Genomic DNA, 19584 nt, shown 5'->3' with positions numbered 1-19584 from the left:
GGAGACGGCACCTCATTCCCAGCACACACACCTCAATCCAGCCATTCCCCCATCTCTCAGGGTAGCTTGCCAGTTGCTAGGATGTCAAACCGGGCTCAATGGAGCCTCCAGACTCAGACAGACTAGGACAAGATGCCTGGTGATCTGCTTCTAAAATCAGCCAATGAAAACACCAAGTATCACAACAGCCCTAGCTGGTTTTGCACAGTTACCATGAGTTGGAGATGACTTGGCAGCAGCTCGCAACCAGCTGAAATCTGGTCTGTGTGTACACTGTGCTCAGTTTTAATGTGTCCCGCTTCCTTGAAGCCTCACGACAAGTTGGTGGGGAAGGTAGGGCCGTGTCGTGATTTCTGAGCACCAACTCTTAGATCCCTGCCTTCCTGGGTACCTTCCACCATAATCTAGTCATTTCTGATGTGATTCTTCAGCAACATCAAAGGCAGATTTTAGTAGATTTAAAGGCTCGGAAAGGTTTCTTTCACTTCTTCTTCTGGTGTGATAAAATATGAAAACCTCAAGGAGCTCTGGTAGCGTAGTGGTTACGAATCGGGCTGTGAACCTTAAGGTCAGCGGTTCGAAACTACCAGCCGCTCCGCGGGAGAAAGATGAGGCTTTCTACTCCCGTAAGGATTTACACCCTCGGAAACCCTGTACAGGGTCGCTATGGGTCGGACCCGACTTGATGGCACTTAACAACAACAACAACACCGATTAAAAAGGAGCTCTGGAAGCATAGTGGTTACGAATCGGGCTGTGAACCTTAAGGTCAGCGGTTCGAAACTACCAGCCGCTCCGCGGGAGAAAGATGAGGCTTTCTACTCCCGTAAGGATTTACACCCTCGGAAACCCTGTACAGGGTCGCTATGGGTCGGAACCGACTCGACGGCACTTAACAACAACAACAACTATTCAACCCTAAGTTATTCTTATTTTCTTCTGATTTTAAAAGAAATGAAAATATTTGTGGGGGCCCTATCCACATCCCAGGCCCTCCTCACTCAGCCTCCTGGAGCAGTTGGCTCTCCATCAAGGTATGATCTCATTTTATTGATGAGGAAGTCAAGGCCCAGAGAGGTTAGTTCATTTTCATGAAACTGCACTGGGGCATTCTTAATCACTGTCATCTGGACCCTAGGATGATCAGGGCACCCATGTAGTTCAGGAATGGCTTGAACCAGCTTATTCTGGTTCAACCCCCTGCTGAGAAGTTGCATTTTCACCTGAGGATAGACTGAATCTGAATCTACATTTTATCAAGATCCCCCTAAGAATCACCTGGGGATCTTGTTAAAAAGTGGAGACCTTATTAATATGTAGATTTGGATTCAGGCTATCTGGAGTGGAAATGCAAATTCCCAGCAAGAGTTCAAACTAGAATGGGCCAGTTGGAAGCCCTTTATGCAGGAAACTCACCTGGGGTCAGCTTAAAAGATGTCCTGAGTCAGTGGGTCTGAGGTAGGGCCGAGAGCCTACCTTTCAGTGTAACAAGCTCGCAAGTGAGACAGATGGTCCAAGGACCCCACTGTGTATAGCCAGGCTCCCTGGACATTACACAGATGCCCGAGGTTGAATTTCTCAAGTCTTTCCAACTTTTCTTCTTTTTAAGTTACCAACCACTTTGTACCCTGAATAATTACCATCATCAATGTCTATATTTCCCTAAGTTCCCTGATCCTCTGCAGCCGGCTTCTACATTAATGTTTCATTAGGTTATAGGGTTTTGTTGCATTTTTTATTACTATCAGATGGATGGTGACTCTTTTTCATCAGGAAAAGAGGAGGGGGAAAAAGAAAGAACTCCATAAATGATTTGAAAACGAGCTGAAGACTGTCTTTTGATCATTATCAAAGGCACTGTAAATAATGAACGAAGTACAAAAGCCACTGGGCTCCACTTCTCCAGCTGACTCTGGCCCAAAGAACCGCCTGGCCTCACGTGCTAATGACTTCTCTCTGGGGTTTGCAGCCTTTGGATTATGAAAGTCTCCCAGCGAGAAAGCTTGTCATTTCTGTGGAAAATGAGGCGCAGCTCTTCTCCTGTGAGGGGGGCAAACTTCGGAAGGCAGTGGAGACTAGGGTGAGTGTCACTGTGAATGTGGAGGTGATGGACATCAACGACCCACCTGCCTTTCATCCGGGGACCTTGGTCGTGAGTGGACAGGAAGGTGGCAGCCCAGGCCTTCTGCTGGGAATGTTTAACGCTACGGATCCCGATAGAATTTCAAGCCATATAAGGTGAGGAAAAGGAGTCCTGGCAGCACAGTGGGTTGACTACTAACCGAAATGTTAGAGGCTGAGCCCACTGGTTGTTCTGTGAGAGAAAAATGAAGCAGTCTGCTCCCATAAAGATTTATGGCCTCAGGAGCCCTCTGGTTCAGTCTGCTCTGTTCTGTAGGGTTGCCATGAGTCTGAATTGAGCTGAAAGCACTGGGTTTAGTTGGGTGTGGTGAGATGAGGAACATCAGGTATTTGGCAGCTGCTATTAGGTGTCATTAATTCGGTTCTAACTCATAGTGACCTCATGCACAACAGAATGAAACATTGCCTGGTCCTGGGCCAACCTCACAATTACTACACTTGAGCCCATTGCTGCTGTCACCATGCCAATCTCATGGGGTCTCCCTGTTTCTCCCTGACCCTTCAGGGACTGGTCCCTCCTGGTAAGGTCCTGAGAGTGTGCTAACCTAAAGGTGAGTGCTTGAAATCTGCCCAGCAGGTGCTGAGGAGGAAAGTTCTGGTGGCCTGCTTCCTTTGCGATTACAGCCAAGATGCCTGACCACCTCTGCCAACTACTCTGATAGGGGTCACATCCAAAGGTCCTGGGTAGAGGGAGAAAACTGTGAAACAAAACGCAATAAAAAAAGACCCGACTAGTCAAATAGAAGTGGTGCGGTACCCAAGACTCTGGTCCTTAGAAGTTCTTCAGGTCTGGAAGAGAACTTACTCTTCTGGCTCAATTTCAGCCAAACCATACACAGGCCTGGGGGGCAGGGTACCTTCACATTAGTGAGGTATGTACCACACCTTAAAACCGTCAACCTCATGCAATCAAAAGGCAGCATTTCCCTGAGGACAAAGTTTAGAAGTGTTAGGAAAGAAGGAGGAATGGAAGCAGAAAAACACTGGGCGGAAGTGGGATGAGTGATGTCACCTTGTGTGGATTACAATCAACATGATGAAACAAAACATGTATAAATCATTGCATGGAAAACTGATCTGCTCTGTAAACCTTCACCCAATTTGCCGTAAAGAGTAAAAAGGAGAAGTTCTCCCCTGTAACACGTGGAGTCTGCTCACCAACTCAGCAAAAGGTGAGAGGAAACGTAGGAGGGGAGGTGGTGAGTGGAATCAGTCACATGTCCAACAGAACTTCTGTGGGAAAACTCACTCCTCTGAAAGAAAAGCTCAAAGTGCACAAGTGTTGGTGAGGATGACTCTTCCCTGGTTCTGAAAACATGAGAAGTTGCTGAGCCAACTTGCCGGGGCCCAGATTGAACATGGGAAGTCCTAGCTTGCTCTGACCCCACCAGGCATCCATCTCTCACTAGTTCACTTCCCTTTGCACGTCAGGGTGCATCTCTCTTAGAAGGTCTTCATCTTCATTCTGAGTTTCTGTCTCCTTCTTCCCCTGCCACAGTTTTTATGGTCTGTTTGTTTATAAAGCTGCCAGCATTTAAAAATGAAGAGCTAGCCCCCTGAATCTTCCGGATGTTCTTGAAACTCTGCCAGAACTGGTTTCCTGGACTTATGTTCTGGGGGCAGCTTTCATGTGTGACCCGTGGAGATCCTCCACACCTACCTGTGTGGCCATCCATCCCCATCTGCTCCACCCTGAAGTTTGAGACATAACAAAACATACGTCTGAGCAACATTTTTTGACGTCCTCCACATGGACAGTGGTTACGCACTTCATGTTGTGTCTGTATGCCTCTGTTGTTTTCACCACACTTAACACAGACCGTCTATCCCTTGAGTACCTGGCTGTGTTTTAGAATCACTGTGTTCATTTCTAAAGACCCCTGCTTGGAGCATTGCTTCCTGATGAGTCTGTCGGGAAGACTCAAATTTTATTTGTCTAATATCCAATTCTCGTTGAAGTGATCATTTTGCAAAATGTAATAAAATGGCCAGAAAAAAATGATCATGTACCTGAAGGTTACGGGAATGTCAGTGTCTACACAGATTTCTGAATACTTCCTTTTGTTATTTCTATTTGGGGTGAAAATATACACAAAGAAACATACACCCTATCAACAGTTTTCTTTGTCCTGTTCATAGACAGTGGTTATTTCCTCCGTGTTGTGTAACCATTCTAGTTGAAAAATGATGGGCCAGAGCCCTGGAATGGGATACCTGAGAGAGAGCCCTTTCTGCTGGAGAAACTGGATTGTTATCAGCACCATGGAGAGTGATACACATTCAAAGCAGTGTGGCTGGCCTCCATCTTTGAGCAGATGCCAGTCAAGAGAGTTGGTTGCTATCCAAAGCCCATGCTGCCTTTATTTGCTAAGAGGGGGATTAAGTTTCTAGGAGAGGGCCTTTCTGAATTCTCCGTGTTAAAAATTTGGGTCCATTCAAGTTTCACTTTGTCAGGCATGATTGAACAAAGAAGAATGGGTTTGAAACCCTGCTTACCAGGTAGGGACAGTGCTGACCAATTCAAAGGCCTCTGTCCAGCTGCAGATGAGAAAGCATACAAAGGAACTTTCCTTCTCCACTCCTTTCTGGGAGCTGAATTATTATCTACTGTTTACCTCCAGCTATTAGGCCCTACAGTGGGTCCTGAAGCAGATGCTGTGGTTGGCAGCCTGGCATGGTTCCACGGGTACCATCTGCTGAGCACCTGTTCTCAGAGAATCTGGAGGGTGTGGCAGGCTCACCTGTTAAAATGGAGCCAGTTGGGCATAGGTGAAAGGGGCTGCAAAGACCTTTCTGATGGACTTGATTACCCAGGTGTGACTCCTTTGCCCATAGCAGGGGTAACTCAATGCTCCAGGGCAGGTTGGACAGATCATTAAGTGATGAGTCAGTGGGAGAAAGCTCACCTTCCATGTGTGAGATCTGGCTCTGTTCCTGGCATGTGCCCCTGTTGTGCATCCTCCACCTGTCGTGCATTCTCCACCTGTCTGTCAGCAGAGGCTTGCATGTTGCTGTGCTGATGAACAGGTTTCCATGGATCCTCCAGACATGTCTGATTGAGTAAGAAGAAAGGTCTGGTGGTAGATCCAAAAATGAGCCATTGTAAACTCTGGGACAAAATGGCCCTAGACCAATTTGCATGAAATCACCACAAGTCAGGGGTGACCAGATGACCAGCAACCACCACCACCAGCACCGAGACACAACTGAAGATGGGTTCTTTTCCAGGGTGGCATGTGGTTCATGGTAGATATGCATAGTTATGTTTGGCCCACCGAGGAAAAGAGGAGTCAGTTACACTGTGGAATGTTGATTTGTCAACTCATAGGGTATTCTGTTTCTATTCTGGTTATCTGTGCCTTTCATTAAATTCACAAATACTCCCAGAGCTTAATTGTTCTTAGAGTCTCCCAAATTACTTGTGATAGAAATTGTGTTTGCTGTGATAAATTGTAATTGGTCTTTGATGTTACTTTTTAAAAAATTTTTAAACACGGTATGTGTTTCCTTACACAAGCTATAAACTGGTTCATGATCCAGAAAATTGGGTCACCGTTGATGAAAACTCAGGAGCAGTGACCACCAGGAAGCAAACCGACCGAGAATCCCCTCACGTAAAGGACAGCTTTTACACCATTGTAGTCCATGCCATTGATGATGGTGAGTGTTTTCCCCAAACTGGGGAAGATGGGCATTCTGGTTTCCAGAGGGAAAACAACACAGATGAAAGTTTCTGGACACTACTGGGGAGAGTATCAATCACACCATTGATCACTTTCCACCCACATCACTGATGTTTTAGACGATGATTCTTGAAATGACAAACTAGAGACAAACACCATTGGGAGAGAGGCATTATCATTGAGAAGAGATGATTAATCTCATGAGAAAGATGCATTTAAACTCAATGTCTGTTTTTTTTTTTATCTGTTCCTAGAATTTTGTCAAAGTCAATGATGTGGAATAAATGCGTAGCACAGTTTTCCTGAACGTGGAAGAGCAGATAAGCTCAGGCAAATGTGACTATAAGACAAATTTGCCATAAACCAGGATGAGTAGTTTTATGAGTACATTTCAACACGTTCTTAAGGGCCCCCAAGGCTGAATGATGAAGCCTGCCAGAACGTAAAGTTGAGTAAAGATCTTCAAATAACTTGAATAATTTGTTTAAGAAAACGTGTGAACCAAACCCTAGGGGCCCAGTGATCTGTAGCTGTCTGTACCACTTGGATATAGTAGGATGTTGGCTCTGAGGCTGTTCAAGGTAGATACCTCCTCTTAACTGAGGGGAAAGAAAGTGGGGGTGTCAATGTTCTAGGGTTCCACGGTTCTACTCTAGATGGTCTCATGACTGCTATTTGTGTGTGTGTGTGTATGACTGCTATTTGCTTTTTGTCTTGAGATAATGGTAGGTTTGCATGTAGCTGTATAGTTGTAAGAAGTAAGGAGGCCTTCAGTGCTTTAATGGTCCCCTTGCTTGGCTGCTAGCCAAAAGGTTAGAAGTTTGAGTCCATGCAGTGGTGCCGTGGAAGAAAGATTTGGCATTTCTGAACACCCTATGGGGCATGGTTTCACTCTGACACACATGGCTCACCATGAGTTGGGGTTGACTTGGGACAACTGGTTAGCTCCCCCCAATGTAAAATCTTGCAAAACTAGCTTATAGTATCAGACAAGACCTTGACATTGTACATTGAACGCTTCCATCACCAAGCAACCCCTGCATCTGCCTTTGAATGGCCACATCCACTGCCCACCTGCCCTGTCCCTTCCTCAACCCTGTCACCATGGACCTTTTCATTTATCTGATGATTCCACATTCTGCTGCTTCTTTAAGCGAGGGCAAGTGGCAAGGGTCCGTGTATCTTACTCAGACACTGAATTCCCCAAACAGTAGGAAAACAGGTTCAAGCTCAGGTGAGTACAATGTCTGACTTAGAGCAGGGTGTGGTGTTGGGGCCTCAGAGTCAACTTGAGACACACATATGTTCTGTGACAGGCTACAACTGCCCGTAGGGTTTTCGTGGGGCAGATCACCAGATCTTTCTCCCGCAGAGCTGCCAGATGGGGTTTGTTGTTGTTGTTATGTTCCGTGGAGTCAGTTCCGACTCATAGTGTCCCTGTACAGGGTTTCCGAGGCTGTAAATCTTTACGGGAGCAGAAAGCCTCATCTTTTTCCCATGGAACAGCTGGTAGTTTCGAACTGCTGACCTTGTGGTTTGCAGCCCGATTCGTAACCACTAAACCCGATTCGTAACCACTACACCCTCTATATAGGACACCTCAACTGTTCCATAGGGTTTTCAAGGCTATAAATGTTGATGGAAGCAGACGGTCTCTTCTTTATCCCCCAGAGCAGCTAGTGGGTTTGAACCGATGACCTTTCAGTTAGCAGCCACATGCTTTAACCACTGTGCCACCAGAGTCCCTGTGATATGGCTGCCGCCCCTGTGTTTCAGTTGCACGATTCCTTCCCTGAGGAGTGAATTCGATTCCCAGTGGGGTGCATGCATGAAGAGCACACCTGCAGTGGCCTTACCCCCCACCCCTGAGTGCTGAGTCTGCGCCCTCTCTTACAAGGTCTTCCACCGCAGACTGGTACGGGGACCCTGATGCTCCACCTGTCAGATGTCAATGACCACGCCCCCTCGCTCCGCCAGCCTTTGCTGCAGGTGTGTGCATCTGCAGGCAGGACGTCCCTTCGCATTGATGCAGTAGACCCGGACTTGGAGCCCAATGCGGATCCGTTTACCTTTGAGCTGGATGATGCAGACGGCACTTGGGAACTAGGGAAAAACTGGGGTGAGTACTTGTGTTGATAATGGACAGGAGGTTCTAGCTCAGCAGCCGCTCCTCGGAAATCCTGTACAGGGTCACTATGGGCAGGAACGGACTCCACGGCACTTCACAACTGCAACCACAAACACGACAAACCAACAAATACTGGCTTGCCCATTGCTGTCTGGTTGATTGTGACTTACAGGGACCCTGCAATACGGGGTGGAACTGACCTATAGGGTGCGCTAAGGCCACATCTTTCCCCCCAGGGAATAGCTGGTGGGTTCCAACTCTCAACCAGCTAGCAGCCAAGTGCTTAACCACTGTGCCACCAGGGCTCCTTCGCTTGGTAGGCGGGGTCACTTGTTTCCTTCTCTGTTTAATGTTAAAAGCCAAACTCAATGCCATCAAGTGGATTCACCATGGGACAGAGTAGAACTGCTGTGTGCTTTCCCACACTCCCAGGGGCACCTGGTGGGTCCGGACTGCTGACCTGGTCAGAAGCTGTGCCACCAGGGACCCGTAATATTGGCTTCTGTAGTTGTTAAGTGCCATTGAGTTGGTTCCGACTCACATAGACTCTATAGGACTTCCAGGGAATGACTGGTGGGTTTGAACTGCTGATTTGTGTTGTTAGCAATTCAGTGCTTATCCTACAGTGCCACACCAGGACTCCAGTACTGACTTGTTGTTAAGTGCTTCCAATTCATAGTGACCCAGTATAGGGTTTCCAAGGAGTGGCTGGTGAGTTTGCCAACCCTGGGATTCAAATTGACCTTGTGGTCCAGTGTTGACCCCACATCTAAAGTCATTGGAAACCCAGGTGAGCTGTGGTCAGACAGAGCTGGGTCTAGGTACCTGGAAGTGACCTCTCCACACCTGAGTGCTGTTTCTGGCTGCCATAGTCTCAGGCACTTCTTGTACATGGCCAGGTGACTTCTGCGGGTCCCGGGCACTTGCCTGGTGAGAAGTGTCCTTGCAGAGAAAGTACCAGGTTTAAATTGCTGCCTGGGATAGGTCTTCTGCTTCTTCATCACTGTGGGTGGCTCCAGACCAGTGCCTGGATGTTGGTAAATGAACTCAGGAGGGAGTGGCTGGTTAACAGGCTCCTTTCTCCTTGCAGGTCGCTCTGTGGAGCTGTTGATGGTGAGAAGTCTCCCAAGTGGGAATTACTCTGTGCCGCTTCGCATTGGAGACCAGCAGGGCCTTTCCCAGAAGCAGACTGTGTATGTGAGGGTGTGTTCCTGCCCTGGCGGAGTCACCTGTGCCCAGCTAGCAGCTAACACAGCGGGAGTTGGGCTCCCCATGGGGATGCTGATCCCTGTCTGTGTTGCCTTCCTGGTGCTGGCAGGTCAGTAGTTGGGAGGGGATGTCCTGGGTGGACACCTCTACCTGAGGAACAGGAGACCTTCATTCAGGGGAGTGGGTCTTCTGAGGGGTGGGGACAGGTTATGACAGGAAGCCCGGTGGGATGGCTCTGAGGGTCTCAGACCTAGATCAGAGGTTGCCACGTGGCCAGAACTGCTTCTTCACTTGGGGTCACCATGACTTGGAACCAGTTCAACAGCACTGGGTTACTTGGTATAGTTTAGTCAATAAGCAGAAATTTACAATCATGGAACCATTAAAGGGCGGCCCTAAGGAGCTCTGGTAGCGTAGTGGTTACGAATCGGGCTGCGAACCTTAAGGTCAGCGGTTCGAAACTACCAGCCGCTCCGCGGGAGAAAGATGAGGCTTTCTACTCCCGTAAAGATTTACACTCTCGGAAACCCTGTACAGGGTCGCTATGGGTCGGACCCGACTCGATGGCACTTAACAACAACAACAACAACAACCAATACCAGTTGTTGAGTTGATTTGACCCCTTGTATGTAAGAGTAGAACTGTGTTCTGTGGAGTTCACAATGGTTGAGTTTTCCAAAGTAGATCACCAGGTCTTTCTTCCAAGGTGCCTCTGAGTGAACTTGGGCCTCCATTCTTATAGTTAGCAGCAGAGCTAACCAGCAGGCCCCTAAGGTTTGTGATAACTGTGAATGTACAGCTGTTCCAGCTCCTGGGCTGGGAGAAGGCTAACAAGGGAGCTAGTTTTCCCCGGAAACTGCAACATTACTGGCTATATTTAACCAACAGTTATTGAACACCTATTTGTGGCTGGAATGGTGCTGAACGAGCTACAGAGATGATCAGACCCAGTTTGACCACACCAATTTACTGCTGAGTTATAGGCAAACAAAACGTGAGCCTCCTCTATGATTGTGAGGCACCATAGAATCTGTCTCCATCCATAGTGGCCCCACACCCTACAGACCAAAACACTACCCAGTTCAGCACCACCCTCACCGTCATGGCTGCTTGAGTCCGTTGCTGCAGCCTCTGTGCCATTGTGATTCTTCCTCTTATTCGCTGACCCTCCACTTTACCAAGCATGCTGTTCTTCTCTAGGCCCTGGTCCCTCTTGATATCATGTCCTGAGAGCATTCTGGCTGTACTTCTTACAAGGGAGATTTGTGCCTTCTTCTGGTAGGCCATGGCATAGTCAACACTTCCATTCTTTGCCCTTCATTGTTCACTGTCCAGCTTTCATATGAGATGATTGCATCCTGACTTGGATCAGGGACACCTCAGTCCTGAAAGTGACATCTTTGCTTCTGAGCACTTGAACCTCCCTGGTGGGGGTGAGCTCCGGTCATCTTCAGGAACACATGGTTCACTGTATTGAGGAAGAGATGTTGTTGGTGAGCCGCCCCCTTTTCTCCACCACAGTAGCTCTGCTTTCTCTGCTGCGATGTTATTTTGCGTTTGAAGCCAAGAAGTCCAGCCACTGGATTCGGAGCGATGACACCGGTGTCCAGACACTGATCATGTATAACCAAGAGAGCAAAGCCGTCTCAACCCAGGTACTGGATAATGATCCTTGTGCTTTGTGACTTCACTGTGAGGAATATGTACCCTTTTCACTAACTGTGACCTCGCTGATGTCACTCACTCAGACTTGAGTCAAAAATGATACAACAACTCAACTAAATGGGAGTATTATTTAGACCAGTGGCTCTCAACTGGGCAATTTTGGCTCCCAAGATGTGGTGCTGTAGGATAAGCACTCGACAGCAAGGTTGGTTTGAACTACAAAGTCAGTGGTTCAAACTCACCAGCTGCTCCTTGGAAACCCCACACAGGGTTGCTATGAGTCAGAACTGACTTGGTGGCACTAACATCAATGGTCACAAGGGGCATTTGGCAATGTCTGGAGACATTTAAAATTTTCTTAACTGGGAGGAGAGAGGGACGCTGTTGGCACCTCCTGGGTAGAGACCAGGGATGCCACTAACACCAGACAGTGGCCAGGGCAGTGTTTCCATTCCAGACAGTGGCCCTGTCCAAAGTGCCAGTAGTGCTGAACTTGAGAATTCTTGTTCAGAGGGGAAATGACTTTTGTTGGATAGAAATGTTTTCGCAGAACATTTCCATTCATATGGAAATGCTTCATCCTTATCAATTATGAGTCTGTGTTGGCTTATCGGTTAAGACAGAGCCCACTCCCCCACCGTCCCTGAGTTGAGACTGTGCAGAGAAGGCTGGCCTGCTTGGGACAAGAGCAGGGCTCCTGATCTGCTTCTGTGTTACATTAGTGCTGAACATGTTGCTTCACCTCACACCCCCATCTGTAACTTGGGTATCAGAAGAGTAGCCTCACAGACTGAGTAAGTGTGGAGCAAAGAATGGGATTCTCATGAGGCAACTGACACAAAGTCATTGGCCAGTGCTGATTGGTTTCCCAAACCGGCTGCTTCTGCAACTGGCCTTGCCTTGTTGTGATCCTGGTAACCCCCTGGACTGGGGTTGGGTTAGTGAGATGGAAACACAGTGGACCTTCTGGGCTGTCCTTACCGAGAACTTGGGCTGGTGGGTGAGTGTCAAACATGAGGGCACCAGATATGCCAAGAGGATCACCATCTTTCACCCATTGGGGAGTCAGGTTACCCCATTTTGCTGAAGTCTTAGATCTCCCCACCAGTGAGTTTTCTTCTAGAAAGAAGAGACTTCTTGGACCAGGTGAGATGATTTAGGGGAGACAGATTCCAGTTAACTTGGGCATTATGCTTGAGTAAACGTGCTTATACTCTAGAAAAAGAAACAATTGGTGGTTGACCAAGTTGGAGGTCAACAGAAACTTCTAGGATTCCTTCCATATTTTCTCTCCTAGTTGAGACGAGAGTAAAGCTACAGACTGAAAGGCAAGGGGGCCGTAACAACACTAGGTCATATTGTGCATGTGCAGATCGGTTCACCCACCACATTCTTCTTTTAGCCTTGCCTGGCATGGGAATAAGAAGGCCGAGGCACAGTCCATAGATAGCAGCCTTGAGTCCATGAAAGCAGCCTCGAGCCCCACAACAAGGAGAGAAGCAGCTAACTTATTGTATTTGCAGTTTTAAGAGGTACTGTGTTGACACCTTTGTGTGACAGATGGAGCCCTTACCTTATACACCAGGTCTCTGCTTTGACGCTCAACCATCCTGTGGAACTGCTCTAGGACTGTGTCTCGGTCTCCCTCTGGGTGGGATGGGGCTATGGCTGCTGAGCCTAGAGGGGGCTAGAGCTGAGATGATGGAGGTAGACCTTGGAGGGGATGTTACAGTGATAGGTATGGGGGGTGAACATATGGGGGGTAGCTATTGTTGGGGGTCTTGTGGTATAGATGTAGGGGGTTGGACATTGGAGGGTGAACATGGGGGGGGATGGATGTTGGTGGGTAGACATTGGAAGGATGGATGTTGGAGAGGTGGGTATTGGGGATGGATGTAAGGGGTAGACATTATGACATAGACATAGGGGGTTGGACACTGAGGAGGTGGACATTGGGGGTAAGTGTGGAGGTGGACATGGGCAGGTGGGTGCTGGAGGGTGGATGTTGGAGAGGGTGAAGGTTGCAGGGGTGAATATTGGGGGAGTAGATGTGAGGGTAGACATTGGAAGGAAAGGGGGTGACCTGGGTACTGTTGAGGGCAGTGGTTGTACCCTGGGAGGAGGAAGCAGGGACAGAAGCTGAGTCGTGGAGGGGACTGTGCCTACCCTGGGGCTGAGGCCACATGGGCTGGGGGTGACAAAAGGGCACTGATCCAAGATTGGCTCTGTCTGAGGGACAGGAAACTCTTATTCAGGACAAGGAGCCTCTGCCTTCTTTTATAACAAAATAAAACCGCCTCCGTTGCTGTCGCGTTGTTTTTGACTCTTGGCAACCACGAGGTGTGTCAGAGCAGAACTGAGCTCCCTAGAGTCTTCAATGACTGGTCTTTAGGTGGTAGATTCTCAGGATTTTCTTCCGAGTCTCCTCTGGGTGGACTTGAACTGCCAACCTTGCAGTTAACAGTGGAGCATGTTAAATGTTTTCAATAGCCAGGGAGTCCCATTCGATAAAAGTGGTTGTCATAGTAACATCATCAACTTTAATCAATATTTAATAACTTTTTAACCACTGATGTGTGATGCTGTAGGATAAGCACTGGACTTTAAACCACAGAGCTGGCAGTTCAAACCCACCAGCTGCTCCTTGGAAACCCCATACAGAGTTGTTAAGGGAGCAAATGGTAGATTCAAACTGCTGACCTAGCGGTTAGCGGCCCAGTTTGTCATCTGGTATACTACCAGAGCTGCTTCGGAACAAGACTATAGCCTAGAAACCCCTGTGGGGCAGTTCTACTCACTCCTACAGGAGAAAGAACTTGACACCACCATCAATAACAACCATCTCCACATGCATGCTTCTTGACCTGTCTGCCCTGCCTGATTGTGTACTTGTTGTTAAGTGCCTTCGGTTCTGACTCACAGTGACCCTGTGTAGGATTTTTGAGGAGCAGCTGGTGAATTTGAACCGCCGACCTTGCAGTTCAAACCGAACTGCTGTCTAGTGCTTTATCCCACAGCGCCACCCCAGGATTCCTATAGTATTACAGGGCCACACCCCCACCCATCAGGAACACTCTGTTCCCTGCAGCATCTCACTTCATCCCAGACGCTATCGCTGATTCCGCCCACGTTTTCCTAGTCTGCCACTGAACTGGAGGAACGTTTCTAGATCAGGGTGAACTACGTAGACATCTGCCCTCTCCTTGGAGGAGCTAATGAGCCCTTAGCCCAAGAAGCCCCGCACACGTCAAAGCCCGAGTCCCCCAGTCTGCTGCATGAGGAATAAATGAAGCAGTGCTGAAAATGCTGCCTGGCAGCAGGAACCCATGAATCCGTGTTGGGAGGCTGACATGGGGACAGCTTTCAGGGTCCAGATTTTACCATCACTTCACACGAAAAACTGCACAACATAAAACTTGTCCGCTCATCCCACAATGACCAAATAGACAATAACACACTTCCCTCCGCCTCAAATAAAGCATCTAGAGGTAGAGGCAGGCCTCTTTCTCCCTGGGACAGGTGTCTGAAGGTATCTGTGATGGTGTAGACACAATCTGCCTGTGGGAGACATTTTACTCTGAGTTTTTTGTTTGTTTGTTTTATTCCAGTCTTTCCCCACACATCATATTTTTTTCTAATTTTATTCCTGCCCCTCCTGTTATATAAAGCGTTTTCAAAAAGTTTGTGGAAAAATTCCTTCTGGCTTTATTCCAGGCCCCTACCCCCACCAGATGGCTTTCTGGCTTGTTGCCAGCCCTCTCATATTGCTTTCCATTTATTCCACAGGTATGCACAGGTGTCGGAGATCCAACAGTAGTCCTGCAGGTCAACACAGCTGTGGGCGGGGCCAGGCCAGGTGCAAAGGTAAGGCCAGTTTACTTGCTGCTTGGCTTCAAACCAAGGTGTGATTGTGATTACATTTCCATGGACACCCTGGCTGCTCCTCCCACACCCACGCCCACACCTAGAAAGGTCTGCCTGCAAGCTGGCTACCCCTCCACCCACAAAGCCCTGTGTGACTTGAGATTTCACTCAAACCAACATACCTTTGCCTCTCCTTGTCACATTTTCTCCCATATAACACCTGTGTCAGATCATCCAGTGTGCCCCAAATTTCAGTCTCTGGGTGCCACCTCCATAATGGGCCATATACACTGTTGTTGTTTTTGTTACGTGCCATCGAGTCGGTTCCAACCCATAGCAACCCTGTATAGGGTTTCCGAGGAGCAGCTGGTGAGCTTGAACCACCGACCTTGTGATTCAAACTTATGTTGCGGTCCAGTACGTTAACCCACAGTGCCACACCAGGGCTGTATACAAAGACCACTTGTGTTAACCTTAACTGGTAGCTGTCAAGTTAATTCCAGCTCACAGTGAGGGGAGTTGGAGTATGCATCAGAACAGAAGTGCCTTCTGTAGACACTTTCCCACTCGCCACAATGGGCTGATTTTTTCAAGTTGCCAGGTCTTTCTTCTGAGGTGCCTCTAGATGGACTCAAGCTTCCCACTGTTGCATCAGCAGCCCAGGGTGTTCACTGTACTATCCAGAGACTCTTACCACTTGTGTAGTATTTGTTTTCTTTAAATTTGGATTCATTTCCAAATTAAGTACATTTGTTTCTAAAGGAACCTATATTTATTTAAAACCGACTTTATTTAAAAAGGCAACTGCATCACAATTATAAAGCAAAATTCAGTTGTCATTGAATGCTGTGACTTGGTTCTGACTCAGTGACCCTTTCTAGGGTTTCTGAGGAGCAGCTGGTGGGTTTGAACCGCTGACCTTGTGGTTATTCCAAATCCAGTTTTACTTGTAGAAAAAGGGCAGGTGAGTGTCCAGGTGTGAAAGTAGACACAGGCAGAAACTGTTGGTGAAGGGGGAGGGGAGTCCTCTGTCAGTTAAAAGGGGACAGTAACTGGTACTTGAGGGGCATCAGGGAGGAGATGCTAACACCAAACTGAGCTAGCCCCTTGATGCAGTTAAAAAAAGATTAGGGAATAATCTCACCATATATGCAATTCAATATTATTTAAAATCCTGTTTCCCTCAAACAGCTAAATATTCCCTTCTATAATGTTGAGCAGTTTGTGTCTTATCCCCCTGGGTGCCTGGCCAATGAGAGTACAGGGCCCAAGCCTAGCCAGTGCTCTGTCCACCCATCCTGCACACTCCTGGGAAATGGCTGCCTCCTTCTTGGTCCCACAAAAGTTCCATGGGCTGCAGGTGGCACACACAATGGCTAGCCCAAAGGTTGGGGGCTTTGGTCCAGAGGTGCCTTTGCAGAAAGGCCTGGTGATCTACTTCTATACAGTCAGCCCCTGAGAACCCCATGGGGTTTCCACAGTTTAGAGTCTACGGATGGCAGTTGGTTTTTAACTCATCCCCAGACTTCTTAATGAAGGAATCCTGGTGTCGCATTATAAAATGAACACTGAACTGTTAACCGCAAGGTCGGTGGCTCAAACTCACCAGCTCCTCTTCGGAAACCCTCTACAAGGTCACCATGAGTTAGAATCCACTGTAGGGCACTTTACAACAACAGACTTCTTCAAGAAGAAGCGCTTGTCCTGATAAGCCCCTAATAGATCAGCTTTACTGAGCACCCCTGGGGTACACACACTGCAGAGAGAATCCCCTTGAGTTCCCCCCAGAACCCTATGTGGGAGGAAGCCAATGCCTACAGCTTTCATTCCCTGGTTCCCTCACAGGTCCTACAGGTACCAGATGCACACGGGGTGACTGGCTGAGTAAACTTACTCAGCTCTGGGCTGAACATAGCTGTCACTTGTGATTTATTGGGGAACCTGCTATTTAAAACACTGCTTCAAACCCACTGCTAAGGCCCATTGCCTGTTTCCTTTTCTTTAACATTTTTATTTATTGTTGAAGGAGCCTATGTTCACGTAAACAGAAATCCATGGCAAACATTGCCTCATTCCCATCCCTGAATGTAAACAGCTTCATCTGCTAGGCCACCTTCTAGATCTTGGCCATGTGTAGTACAGTGTTCAGACATCTCTGGGGGCTCACTGAGTGCTCGGATCCTAACCCAAAGGCTGGTCATTCATACCCGCCAGTGGCTGCCCAAGAGGAAAGCCTGGAGACTTGCATTTGTAAAGATGAAACCCAGTCCGCCCTCTGCCATCGAGCCAGTTCTGACTCATAGCGACCCTCTATGGGGTTTACAAGGCAGTTGATCTTTATGGGAGCTGGCAGACTCATCTGTCTTATGAGGAGTGGCTGGTGGGCTTGAACTACTGTCTTTGTAGTTAGTAGCCCAACGCCTAACTCCCAGAGCCATGAGGGCCTAGAAAACTTCATGGTGCTTGGGGTTGCTTTGATGTGAAATTGACTCTTGGGCACCCAACAATGACAACCCAGTGTCATAGGCAAGAGAATGTTGGGATCTGAGTCTGGGATTGGCACACAGTTCTATTTTACAACCATCTGCCTTTTTCATCATCTCTACGGTTCCTTCCCTTCTTCCACTTTGCACCCCCCTCATTCTCATGTTGGTTTTGTGTACACAGGAGCAGGGGGAGGTATGCAAGGGTGCACACAGCTGGGAGGGTGGGCATTACCTTCTGAGTAAATCGACATTCTCCCCTAGGATGTGAATGAGAAGCCCCCCTTGATGGCTGATACTTCAGGCCTGTTACACGCGGCCGTGGAGATCCTGGTGAGTCACAGGCCTGGGCTCTCTGCTGGGGTGGCCTCACTGCTAGTTCCCTGAGCAGTGAACCTTCCAGAAGATTCTAGGAGACAGTCGATGAATGTCTGAGAACAGGCCTGCCTCATCACCCATTTACCTTCCCCCATCTCTCTAAAAAATCCCGAAAGTTCACTGCCACCAGAGCCAGCAAGCAGGGCTTCTGAGGATGTAAACCTTTACGCGCTGTGTTTCTCCTGTGGAGCGGCTGGTGGGTTTGAACTGCCAACTTTTGTAGTTAGCAGTCCATTGCTTATCGTACAGTGCCATCAGCACTCCTTAGAGTACACACAAAAGTAGTTTATGTGCATCCCATCGAATACTTACTTCCATCTTGATTTGGGATCAAATGCAACCACTAACTTGACAAAGCACATTTCCGCTTTTCAAGTACCACAGAAATACCCCAAGTGGACGGTTTTTGACAAACAGAATTAATCCTCTCACAATTGAAAACGACAAGTCTGAGTTCAGAGTGCTCTGAAGGAAACCTGTCTGTCTGTTGGTTCTGGGCGAGGGTCACTGCCATCAATCTTCCCCTGGGTCTAGGAGTGTCTCAGCACAGGGACCCCAGGTCCAAAGGACATGCTTTACTTTTGGTCCTCTCTCTCTGCTCGCTTCCCTCCCTTTATCTCTTGCTAGATAAAAGGGGATGCAGGCCACCCCTCCCCCCCCATACACCCCCCTTACATGGGATCAGGGCTGTGAAGAGATCAAGGTACTGCATCCCCCTACTCTTCTTACAACTGGTTGGCTGATCAGAGCATGGGCAATGAAGGCATCACAACCTAATTGCCAAGCTACTGCGGATCATGGCCCAGCCAAGTTGGTACATATTTGGGGGATGGGACAGTCCACAGTTCAGTCCGTAGCAGGAAGTACATTATCTAAACCAGAGGACTGATGTTGGAACAAATCTTAACTATGGACCTTATTTGGTTTTCTAATGAACTAGCTAGTGTCCTAGCACAAGTTTACTTTTCTGATAGAGATCTGAAAGGGGTATCTGAGACCCAGGAACCACGGTGGTATCGTATCAAATGTTTATGATGGTGAGATTCTTATAAAGAATTAAAAATCTTTATAATTCTGTATCTTTGCTCAGACTGCATTTGAGCTAAGATAACAATCTCTCTCTTGCACAAAGGTGATATATGAACCCTGCATTGTGAGGGCTTTGTGCCCTGATAGTTGTGCCTTATTGGTCCTTCAGGGGCCTCTGATTTTCCACAGGCCAATCTAACAGTTTCTACATGCGTACATCTGTGACACTGATACGTTCTGTGAAATCGAACGCAAGGCGGACTGTGTGCAAATTCACATTCAAACCTCACAGAAGCCGCTTCTAGTCATTCTCTCACCTCTCTGCTGCTGCAGTTGCTGGTGGAGGCTGGCGGGTGGAGGTGGGGGCAGAGCAGGAGGGAGGAAGCAAGTAGGGCAGAGAGACCAACCTGTTCCGTTCGCTGTTCTACCTGCAGCAGGAACATCCCATCCTGGGCCTGCCCGGTGGACAGAGCCATGTCCTCTGTCTCACCGACTGTGATTTCCCCTGGCCCAAGGCTGTGGTCACCTGTCCACCTCTTGCTTCTGCTGAGCATGTGGATCGCAGTCACCCTGGTGTGTCTTCACTATACTGGAGAGTGTGTCCTAGGACAGGTTCAATCGGCCACAATTTTGTTATTTTCCATATGTTTTATGGCTGCTGCTGTGTTCATTCAGGGCAGCCCCAGACACAACAGGCCACTCCTGCACGTGGTTCATTATCATTGGTGTGAGGTGTGCTCGGGTCCATTGTTGTGGTCACTGTGTACTCAGTGGGCTCATCTTCCAGCACCGTGCTGGACTTTATTCTGTTGTGGTTCATAGGGTTTTCATTAGCCCGTCTTTAGAAGATCACCAGGCCTTTCTTCCTTGTCTTAATCTGAAAGATCCAGTGAAATCATGGGCAGTCCTGTTAGTACTGGAGATACCAGTGGCATAACTTTCAGCATCACAGCAACATGTAAGTCACCGCAGTCCTGTACACAGACGTGTAGATAAAATAATA

General features: G+C 48.1%; 1 protein-coding gene across 1 annotated transcript in view; it reads left to right on the top strand.

The window, feature by feature from the left end:
* Positions 1-18973, top strand: part of CDH26 (cadherin 26) — a 43713-nt gene extending 24740 nt beyond the window's left edge. Inside the window, exons 9-17 of the mRNA XM_006873399.1 lie at positions 1970-2238; positions 5660-5802; positions 7723-7944; positions 9044-9271; positions 10684-10817; positions 14614-14691; positions 17439-17507; positions 18784-18844; positions 18915-18973. Coding sequence (XP_006873461.1) covers positions 1970-2238; positions 5660-5802; positions 7723-7944; positions 9044-9271; positions 10684-10817; positions 14614-14691; positions 17439-17507; positions 18784-18844; positions 18915-18973 — 1263 coding nt within the window. The remainder of the gene's footprint in view (positions 1-1969; positions 2239-5659; positions 5803-7722; positions 7945-9043; positions 9272-10683; positions 10818-14613; positions 14692-17438; positions 17508-18783; positions 18845-18914) is intronic.
* The last annotated feature ends 611 nt before the right edge of the window (positions 18974-19584 follow it).

Source organism: Chrysochloris asiatica, unplaced genomic scaffold (assembly GCF_000296735.1).
Source record: "Chrysochloris asiatica unplaced genomic scaffold, ChrAsi1.0 scaffold00238, whole genome shotgun sequence".
NCBI lineage: Eukaryota > Metazoa > Chordata > Mammalia > Afrosoricida > Chrysochloridae > Chrysochloris > Chrysochloris asiatica.
The sequence above is the reverse complement of the archived record's forward strand: the minus strand, read 5'-3'. Positions and strand labels throughout refer to the sequence as shown.